At 37.6% G+C, this 11,642-nt stretch overlaps 1 protein-coding gene across 1 annotated transcript; it reads left to right on the forward strand.

Moving 5' to 3' along the window:
* The first annotated feature begins 1,366 nt into the window (after positions 1–1,366).
* LOC131973468 (long-chain fatty acid transport protein 2-like) lies at positions 1,367–11,442 on the forward strand. Its single transcript, XM_059335474.1, has 10 exons — positions 1,367–1,960; positions 4,695–4,904; positions 4,990–5,145; positions 5,965–6,089; positions 6,179–6,373; positions 6,458–6,548; positions 7,193–7,391; positions 9,022–9,119; positions 10,413–10,543; positions 10,639–11,442. The coding sequence occupies exons 1-10, from the start codon at positions 1,459–1,461 to the stop codon at positions 10,813–10,815; spliced, it is 1,884 nt and encodes a 627-aa protein (XP_059191457.1). The 5' UTR covers positions 1,367–1,458; the 3' UTR covers positions 10,816–11,442.
* Positions 11,443–11,642: the final 200 nt, after the last annotated feature.

The following is an 11,642-nucleotide window of genomic DNA, read 5'->3' on the forward strand; positions in this document are numbered from 1 at the left end:
TCTTTTCAAAGTCTTCTGGTGTATAGGTAGCATTACACAGAGACAGACAACAGAGCAGTCTGTCTCTTTGACCTCACATTAAAGTTAACATTTTTATTACTTTTGTTTCTTATGAGATAAATGTGATTTTCTGTGTCCTGAGGACATCTAAGTAACTTTTTCCAAGTAAGGTACGAGGGTTAAGAGAGAATACAAATAGGACAACCAGTGCTTAAACACACTTGTGTAAACAGAAAGGGCAGATTTTGCTTGGAACAAAGTCTTTTTGTGTCTTTTTGCGGCTGTGGCTCAGTTGCTCAGTTGCTAGCGCGGGTTACCCCCCAACCGAAGGGTTGGTGGTTCGATCCCTGACCGTCGCAGCCTTCATGTCGAAGTATCTTTGAGCAAGATACTGAACCCCAAATTGCTCCCGATGCTGCCAAGAGCAAAATGGACGCTAATAATTCCCCACTTTGTTGGAAATGCAATTCTGAGACTGGAGATTACTTTCACTGCCTTTGGTCATGTGTGAAGTTACAAATGTACTGGTCTAGTATTGTGAATGAGCTGACTGCTATCTTTGGTGTCTCAATATGGATGGACCCTATGTGCCTGATACTTGGTCTCCCGGATAATCAGATCACTGACAATAAACACAGAAGACTTTTCAATATACTAACCTTTGCTGCTAGAAAGAACATTTTACTCATCTGGATCAAGAATGTTGCTCCAACAAAAAAATCATGGCACAATATCGTTATGGACTGCATCCCTAGTGAGTACATCACATGTATGCTTCACTCCAAAATAGATGCTTTCTATAGGGTCTGGAACCCTTACTTGCAGCATATTGGGCCCACACTGTCATCCTCCTTGCTTTGTGGATTTCCCAAATCAGCCTAGCCTGTTTCATAACTTTGTTCTAAGTGCTCACTTTCTAATAAGCACCTTATGGCCTTGTTGTGTTTGTATGCTCTGTATTTATTGTCATCTGGATACTGTTGTGTCTTGCTGAAGGAGATTAATGGGGAAGGGACTGGTCTGAAAATGTGCCCACTGTCATTTATTTTGTCCATAACATTTTTCTATGTGCTGTACCCACATTCTGTTTGTTTTTTTTACTCCTCTTTTTTGTCATGTCTGAGCAGTTCTGTGTGTTTTGTGTTCTGAAAAATGCAAAAAAAATATTTTTCAAAAAAAAAAAAAAAAGAATGTGTGTGTGAAAATGTGCATCATCTAGAGGCCTTTGCCTTTCAAAAACACATAAACGACTGAAAACGGAATAACTACAAGTCAAGTCATTATTTGTTTTTCTTATAGCTGTGATAGTGAGTGAGGACTTCAATAAGGGAAAAAACAATGTGGTCGTTCTGTTATTCTATAACTAGGGCTGTACTGATAATGATAATATTTTACAGCCCTTGATATGCTTCTCCTATAAATGCGACCTCCTTTCCTTCCGTCGTATACAACTCTCACATGCTGGTTGTATTGACGGTTTTCACGGATAAAAAAATGATTGTCTTGATCCTGTATGCAGCTGTGTTTTTTCTCGCCCTTTCTTTCTGCCACTCGCGCCTCAGGGACTTTATCCTGGATGTCCAATATGTGCGGAGTAGATTAAAAACGAGGACCCTTGTTCAAAAATACCAGCAGACTAAATACTTCCTCATGGACCGGTTGCTAGAGGTGGTAAAGACGCAGCCAAACAAGCCGTTCGTCCTTTTTAAAGATGAGACGTACAGCTACAAAGACGCGGATGAGCTCAGCAACAAAGCTGCACGAGTTTTCCTGCAGAGTGGACTTGTTGAAGGGGACACAGTGGCGCTGTTCCTCAGAAGTGAGCCCATGTTCCTGTGGCTGTGGATGGGCTTGATGAAGATCGGATGTTCCGCTGCTTTACTCAATTACAACATCAGGTCCAAGTCCCTGATGCACTGCTTTAACTGCAGCGGAGCCAAGACTCTGGTCGCAGCTGAAGGTAAGCTTTGCATGCAGCATAAAGAATAAATGGGTGATTCTTCAATTAAGGGAGTTCCCCAAATTTTGAAAAAATAATGTTCTTTAATCTCTGTTTTTTCTATTTCAAAAAGTTTATCAATTGGTCTGGAACAAAGATCTTACCATAGCTTTGATTGTATTTCATGATGATTTTGATATTTTTTATCATTTTTTCAAAGTTGTCAGAGCAAAATGTCATTACCATCACAAAAACAAAACACTGATTTTAATACAAAATGCTTTGAAAAGCAAAGTTTTCACAATCATTCCAGTAAGTACAAAACATGCTCTTTAAGAATCATATTCGAAATATTTGTAAGTACAATTGAAATACATTTTGGTCACTGTTCAATTATGTATAGTAAAGTAGTAAATAGTAAATTAAGCTAATATATTCTAGTTTTAAGGTAATAAACAGATACATTTATGGAAGTAAATTTGTGTCATCGGAGTGAGCGTAGATTTTCAGTTTGAGAGCATAATTTGTCTTTCTCGTGCTCAGATTTGTTCTCCTCATGCTCACATTTTGCGCTTGCACTCAGATTTCTGCTGCTTTCTTTCAAAATGTGTGCGTGCACTTAAAAATCACATGCTTGTGCTCACATTTCTTCTTCTTGGACACAAACATTTCGCCTGCACTCAAATATGTCCTGTGCTCGCTCAAATCTAAAGTCTACGCGCTCAGATCTCAACTCTGCGCTCTCAAAACTTTTGTGCTCGGACTCAGAACACGCACGTCCTCTCAGGTTGAGGTGTCTGCTCAGACTGAACGTGGTCCCGGCCTGCGCTTAAACTAGTGTGTTTCACCAGCCAATAGGGAGACAGCTAGATTGTGGCCCGGTCTGCGTTCCCTCGCTTTTTTGAGCGCTCCGTCGGGGCGGGTATATGGTCTGTTTGTAAAACTGCTTCTCTCTTAAAATACACCAATTTACCATATTAGCCAGCTATTTGAATCGTCACCTATTTAAGACGCAGCATATTTATGTAGAATTAATCTTAAGTAGTCCTAAAAAGAGTTATCGTAGTTTAGATTATATATATATATATATATATATATATTTTTTTTATCATTATTATTATTTATATATATATATATTTTTTTTATTTTTTATTTTTTATATGTACAGTGGTGTCACGATAGTCCAGTGGTAAAGGACACTACCATCTGTTGTGTTTTAAACCATGGGACGCCGGTTCGCATCCCGTCCGCTGCACTCTTGCTGCATGTCTTATTATGATTTTAAATTTTAATTGATAAATTAATGTAACAGTAATACAATCCGTGTAACCAGCTGCTTCTCTTATTGAAACGTTTAACAAGAGATGATGGGTAAATAGACTTGGCTACTTGATTAAAAAGGTATAATGAAAAATACGCTATGATGATGATGATAATGAGTTGAGGATAACATTGGTGCATGTAATGCAGTGTATCACCGTCCTATTTACACGGTCAAAGCCAGGGAGCGCGTAATTAGGCTAATGTTGGTAATGCTGTAATGTGTGGTAATGTGAGCGAGCACAGGACATATTTGAGTGCGAGCGAAATGTTTGTGTCCAAGAAGAAGAAATGTGAGCACAAGCATGTGATTTTTAAGTGCATGCACACATTTTGAAAGAAAGCAGCAGAAATCTGGGTGCGAGCGCAAAATGTGAGCATGAGGAGAACAAATCTGAGCACAAGAAAGACAAATTATGCTCTCAAACTGAAAATCTATGCTCAAACTCCGATGACACAGATTTACTTCCATATAAATTGTCATTACCAACACTGATTGTCATTACATCACAGTCACTTGTGCGATGGTAACAACAGGTGATGGTAATGACAATTTTCACTTGCCGCACAAAATGTTGGCTAGGTTTTCGCTAAGATAACCTAACTGGTTAGCTAGCATACAATTTACACTAAATATACGTAAATAAAGTGAAATTTCCTATTAATTAATTAAAATACTCAAATAGTAACTTGTTTGGTAATGACGCCTAATAAACATACTCTCAGATCAGGATGTAAAAAATCAGGCTACTGCCTCATGTCAGGGATTGGTCCTCTGGAGCATCTAATTTGCATGCAACAATGTAAGTAACTTTTTGTAAAAACTTTATTGCTCTCTAAAATGTTGAGTGTGATGGTAATGACAGATGTATGAGGGACAGTGATATTTAACTATAAATAAATTGTAAATTGAATAAATATAAATTATATTAATTTAAAAAATGTATTTTTAAGTTGTTATGAGGAAATGCAAAGTAAAGTTTTAATGAATTTAGCACTTTTTTATTGCTTTATTGAAGAGGGGATGTCAAAAAGTCTGGGTTGGGGACAAGCCCAAAACAGTGAAATTCTTGCCCATTTCAATTTTCAACACACTGAAAAAGTATTAAAATGTCATCATTGAGACACAGTTTTTTTTATAGCTACTACAACCTATCCTTAACAAATACAATAATTGTTTTTCCTAAAAAACATTTTTTTCTTGAAAATCTACCCTGGGGACCGAAAAACTCCCTTAATTGAAGAATCACCCATATATGTGAAATATACAACATTTTGTGACCCTTTAAATGGGCCTGACCCCCGGGTTGGAAACCATTGAACTGAAGATTTGTACATTTTGTGATAAATACTTTTTGCGTGCATAAAATCTGACATGCAAGACTTGTAATGTAGGCTAGTGCTTTTACATTATTACATTTGGTTTTATCTCCAGATTTGCAGGACGCTGTGGATGAGGTCCTGCCCACTCTGCTGGAGCAGCAGGTCACTGTTTTCATCCTGGCAGACAAAAGCAAATCTGCAGATATTAAGAGCTTCAATGATCAAATGAGCAAGGCCTCCTCTGAGCCTCTAGCCAAGAACCTGGGTTCAAATATAACCCTGTCCAATGCAGCAGCCTACATTTACACATCAGGGACAACAGGTGAGCTACTGCAGGTGTGAAATTAATCGAACAGTTAAAAAACGGTACCTGCACTACCTGAACCTGTTACTTCTTTTTTGAACAGGTTTGCCGAAAGCCGCTGCGATCTCTCATTCCAAACTGTGGAATTTTGCTTTCTTGCTAAATTCAGCAGGAGTGACCTCCGAAGATGTGCTTTATATTAGTCTCCCACTGTATCACACCGCCGGCTTTCTCGGATTCGCCGGAACCATCAACAGAGGTATGCACACTTATAAACTGGATATAAACTGGGAAATGTTTTAACAGCAAATCCAATAAAAATAAATGCATTAGTCAATTTTTCAATAATTGAGATACAATTTCTTCACGACCTTTTGTGTGGCACACAGACCTAAGCCCATTAATTTCTACAGAAAACATGAATCTGTTTTTGTTTTTAAGTCGAAAATGTTCGTAAAAATCTTTTTGAATATTTCCTTTTATAATACATATACTATTTCCATAAATAGCTGGACACCATAGTTTTCACTCAAAAAGTAGTAAAGTATGTATTTGTTGGGGACTGTTTTCATTGGCAGATTAATACACATTTGGTGCACGGATTTCAAAGCAACAAAACAAAAAAATCTGAACTGATTTGGTACAACAAAACATACATCCACATTTTTGTGTTTAGGAAGAACACTTGCATACAAAATGGTTAAGGAATGCAAGTTACAAGCCAGGCTAATCTATATTTATTGTCACAATAACAAATAAACCACCTGTAACCACAGGCTGACTGCAGCAGGATTAGCTATTACACCATTTGCTGCAACTGCAAGTGACTGAATGGCTCCATATATGGATGGATGATGTATCCAGTTTAAAATGTCACTGTTACATCTCAGTGTAGCATCATAATACTGAATAGTAGATACTGAAGCTGCAATTTAGAGTTAATTAATTAACTCTAGTTAATTATTACTTAATGATGCTTTAATTGTTCGTTTTGGTCTCTACATTGACGATAATTCTTAATATTGCCTTACTCCTTAGTCCTAAAGATTGTTATTTGTCATCTTGTTGCTGTGTGAAGGTGGCACATTGGCTTTGAGGAATAAATTTTCTGTATCTCAGTTCTGGGACGACTGCAGAAAATATAACGTCACCGTGGTACAGTACATAGGTGAAACCATGCGTTATCTCTGCAACACACCAAAGGTATGTTCTGCATGTCACAGCACTGATGCTGATGGTATTTTCACATTAAAGGTAAAAAAGAAATAAAACTGGTGTTTCTTCCTCAACAGAAACTCAATGATCGAAACCACAAAGTGAGAATGGCAATAGGAAACGGGCTCAGACCCGATGTTTGGAGGGACTTCTTAAGCCGGTTCGGAGACGTAAAAATCAGAGAGTTTTATGGAGCAACTGAAGGGAACTTTGGTCTGTTGAACACCTTTGACAAGATTGGAGCTGTTGGACGAGACACCTACCTTTTCAGGGTAAACATCATCATTTGATCCCACATTATGAAGTCAAAGCTGTTAATAAATAAGAAATGTTTTGTCTTTTTTTTTATCTTGCAGAAATATTTCCCGAATGCTGTGATTAAATTCGATGTAGAAAAAGAAATGCCTGTCAGAGATTCTTCTGGTTTCTGCGTTAAGGCTGCTAAAGGTGTGTTAGTACTGTAGGTACCTCAGATGTATTATTTTTTTCTCTAGGGGAATATAGGGAATAAGTTCCATACACATACGTTTTAATAACACTCACTGTGCTTAAATTTGACCATGTTGGGTCACAAAAAATTATTTTAGAGAGAATTTTTGGACTCATCAATCATATATATCATATGAAGAAAAACTTTAAACATAAAACTGTAAAGATAATACTTACTTTTAAAGTGTTTCCAAATTAGCAGAGATAAATTAAATGAGAGTTTTAAGGTACAACAACACTAAGAATATACAGCCTTGTGGCTCTTTTATTGCTTTGGTCCCAAAAAAAAGATGAGCCACCACCATGAAAGTAAATAAAGTTTCAATAAAGTAGGAGCTGGAAGAAAAGTCAGCAGGAAATAATGTGTTGACAATATAGAGTAATCCATCGAATAACTGTTTCAGTCTTGGCCAAAGTCTGGATCCACTGAGGATTTCTCAAATTCTTGCCCAGTTAGTGTGTGGTGATCAATCATTTTCCTAATATGATTAGGAAAACAAAATTGTTTTCAAGATGCTGTAAAATGGCAAGATGTTTTCTGTTCTGGAGGTAAATAACTGGTTTCATTTGTTCTTCATAACCTTTTGTTTCACTGTCCACAGGTGAGCCTGGACTGTTTATAACTGAAATAAATAAGAACGCTCAGTTCACTGGATATCTGGGAAACCTGATGCAAACTGAGAAGAAGAGGCTGCACGACGTCTTCAGGAAAGGAGATTTGTACTTCAACAGCGGTGACCTGCTGCGCATTGACGAGGATGGTTTCATCTACTTTCAAGATCGAGTCGGAGACACTTTCAGGTGAGTTCATCTTTCAGTTTCAGCTGCCTAATCCCAAAGGAAATGTTAGTATTGTTCTACCTGGACACTGCTATGTTTCGGTCTACTTCGTGAAGGGGGACAACAGGTTTTTGGGCTGCAATGTAATCTGGGCTTGTGCCTATTGGTGATCAGATTGTATTTCCACTTTTGAAAAGACAGTTGTTGCTATCAGTACTCAAATGTTATAAAAATCATCTCAAGAAAAATCTCTTTACAATGCATTTAGAGATGTTTCTAGTGGAGCAGCATGTCCTTCCTCTCAGTCTGAATCTAGATAGATAGATAGATAGATAGATAGATAGATAGATATACTTTATTTATCCCAAGCTGGGAAATTACAGTGTACTGCACAGGGACAAGTCAATTTTTCATGAATCTGACACCAAGATGCGCTCCATTGTGCAACTGTCTGGAGACATGTTTCACTGAGATGTTGTTTTATACGTTTGTCATACATTCATAATTATTTGACTTCATTCATCTATTCAAATGTGAATGTAAGAGATTAAAATTGATAAAACATTTGTCTTCAATACACATTAAACATTAAAACAGTGACTTTAACAAGCCAATAGCATACGTTAGCATAGTGAGACATAGTGCTATCAAGGTAAGCTAATGCTAACTGCACATTGCTTTTAATAAACTGTAAATAACACATTTGCTGTTGCTGGATCATGTCCAGTTGGTCTGGATCCTGTTTAAGGGCCAGTTTGGAGGTAGAGCCCGACTGCACAGCCACTGGCTGTTGGAGCAGTCTGCAGTGAAGCAGCAGCCTGAACATTGTTATGGTCAAATAAAAACTAACCATGGTTTCTTTTTATCCTGACGCTGGGAGAGTATACAGACACACATACAGTTGTTTCTGCAGCTTATAGACACTTGTTGGTTTCTGTAGCGGACAACAGACAGTTGGCTTCTCTCGCTCTATCCTCCCTCTGGAGTCGCTAAGCGGAGTAAACAATGGCGGCTGATTCGTAGAGCAGAGGAGCAAAACTCCTCCCAACACAGTGATAACCACTCCTAGCTCCTGGTTCTACGTTAGATTTGAAAACGGGCTGTAGGTAGCCCCCTAGGGCAAAGGGGAGGGTGCAGAAACAATGAAGAGGCTTCAGCTTTCCACATGCACAGGTCTGACTGCCTGAAGGATGACTAAAAAACATATGTATAGGCCAGAAAAAGCACAATAGGGGACCTTTAAAGAGACATTTAGTTTAAAATGTAGTGCTTTTTATGTGAGGTTTTTCTTTGGCCATTACTTCACTGGAACAGTGTAGTGACAGCCTGCTCATATGCTTAGGTTCAACTTCAGTATCTGAGTAAAATCCCAAATGATCTACAGGATGTTAAATTTTTCTTTGACAGGAAGAATAAGTCATCCATGCTGGCATTTCTCTGGCGTGCTGTGACACAACTCCCCCCACCTCACAAGATTTCAGAACATGTCCGACTCTATTTGTCTAATTGGATTAATTTGAAAAATTCATGTTGTACCCATTACTCATTTAACACTTGACCCTATTTGCATATATTTTTGAGGTTAAAGTTTCTCTTTAAAGTGAAGCATAAAAACTTCAGTTTGATGAGTTTTTTTTCCTTTAATTGATAGATGGAAAGGAGAGAACGTGGCTACAACTGAGGTGGCTGACATCATCTCGCAGGTTGACTGCATTAAGGAAGCCAACGTGTACGGAGTTCAAGTGCCAGGTATTATTTACTGTGTTGTCTTCTCAGAACATGGTGATATTGGGGCACCTGTTAATGTGCTGTAATTTTTTTCGAACTGATATGAATGAGTTGATGAACTTGGAGAAACTCTACGCAGTGGTGGTTCTAGACCAATTTTACTGTGGGGGCCAAGGAGGGGCCAGTGTTTAATCAGAGGGGCATATTTAAAAACTGCGAAGATGATATTAAAGCATTCAAAACCTTTTTTTACCTTATTTAAAAATCTCATTTAAGTATATTTGGAAGATACAAATACATTGATTGAAACAATGAGAATTACCAACAAGAACAGTTATTTTTGTACAATAATGATATTTCTCATCTTTGTGCACAATTACTTTATTATATTATAATATACAGATATTGTTTGAAGAAAAAATAGGTAAGAATTGTTCCGTCATTCATCGTTTTAAATTGATCATTTCATTATTAATTTGACACAGGGGCCACAGCAGGGACCAAGGGCTTCTCCACAGGGGCAGGGGCCCCTGTAGGCCCCTGTGTAGAACCGCCACTGACTCCATGCCATATAAATGCCGCCTTGTTTTATTGTTTATTTTTTTCGTAACAGTCCGTCAAAGCCCGATTGATTAATTAGAGAAAGAAAATGCAGCTTTCTCATGTCAAGATTTGAAGCACACAACCATTATTTCCTTTTAAGCCTCAGTATTGTATATTATGTTGTGTTTAATGAAGTGTTCATGCTATTCAAATTCAGAAAATATCTTATGACTACATTGTACTTAGCAGGTATTTGCACTCGGATGGCGGCTCTGTTGAAATAGACCCAGAAAAAATCAGTGGTTGCTCATGTTTGCAGTCTGGGCATGTTGCAAATCTAAAGGAAAATAAAAGTTTAGACACATCATTTTCAACCTTAGTAAGATGAATAAACAGACATCAAGATAAAATTAAAGACATACTTGAAAAAAAAAAAACAGTGCGTGATATTAGCTTAATAAATAAAATGTACTAATAAAAATACACATGTGATAAGCAAATTAAATACACCCAACTTTATTTTATCATACCTAATTTTTTATGCAGCCTTTATACAGTTTTCCATGATAAAGCGATGAGGTGTGGAGATGTGGAGCAAAGTTTGGATACGTTTAACATTAAACTGCAGTCCAGGTCTGTTGCAGATTTCAACAAGCACTCCCTCCAGTCATGCTCACAGTTTCTAATGCTGGCTTCCTGTTTTAATTTGACTCTGAAACCCAAGCTGAAATAATCTCTGAACAGTCTTTACTTCTGTTTATCTTTTTCCAGGTCAGGAGGGGAGAGCTGGAATGGCCGCCATTATTTTAAGGGACGGAAAGAGCTTTGACTCTGAAGCCGTTTTTAAACAAGTTGAAAGCTTCCTGCCAGGCTACGCCAGACCACGTTTCATGAGGATTCAGGTACTTCAGTCAGGTTATATTTTCACAAAGCATATGAGAGTTTCAGCCTCATTTACGTTTCTTTTCCCTCATAATTACTTTGACTGTGATTACAGAGCTCCTTGGATGTCACAGGCACGTACAAGCATATGAAGGGGAAGCTGGTGGAGGAAGGTTTCAACCCAGATAAGATAACCGACCCGCTCTACTTTCTGGATGGAAAGCAAAAAAACTACATCCCTCTTACGGTGGATATATTCAACAAGGTTACATCAGGGAAGATCCAGATTTAAAGGCTTTTGTTGCCTTTTTCTTATACTGTAACTCAACAGAGAGGGTTTGATTTCTAATGAAATGATTTGATCAGTTTAAATCTGTTGTTCTGCAGCAATTACATACACATCATATTTGTCTGTAATTCTCCTCCAGAGATCATGTTTGAGCTTGTTCCACAGGGATGTAATAGCTTCACCTGCAGCAAGAAAGCTAGTTTTTCCAGTTGAGAAAACTGAGAATGGGTCCTTATTCAAACAGAGACTTCTGGCTACATACCATTCTGGTTTATTGAGGTTATTCAGTGTAAGAGCTGGAATGTTTGCAGTTACGTACCTCCCTCTCTTGTGGGCTGAACGATTTGAGGAAAATTAATCATTCTGATATTTGTCATCAATATTACGAATCAAATTGCTTTATTTTCTACAAATTAAATGTTGGGTCTTTATTTGTGCTCTTAAACAAACTCATGGTTTCAATCACAGACACAATCTTGTTGTCTACTTAAATAAAGTAAAAGATAATAAATAAATAAATAAAGTAAAGATGTTACTTGTTACTTGATCTTTCAACTTTATCTAACTTGCCAGCTGGAGATATCAAGAGTGGCTGTGTAAAATGTTAAAAATATTGAATGTTGTAAATTACCCCTTCATGGTGTGTAACTGCAAGAAAACCACAGCTGTGATTAATAACATTAATAAAAGCTGCACTCCATTAAGCTTAACAAGGTTCAAACCGCTCCACTCAGCATGAAGCCTGATCGTGCTTTTCCTTCTGTCAAAGTTATAATTAAAGTGACACTACAGGAAAAAAAAACATGCATTTTTCTTCCAAGTCTTCTTTA

This window comes from Centropristis striata, chromosome 6 (assembly GCF_030273125.1).
Source record: "Centropristis striata isolate RG_2023a ecotype Rhode Island chromosome 6, C.striata_1.0, whole genome shotgun sequence".
Taxonomy (NCBI): Eukaryota; Metazoa; Chordata; class Actinopteri; order Perciformes; family Serranidae; genus Centropristis; species Centropristis striata.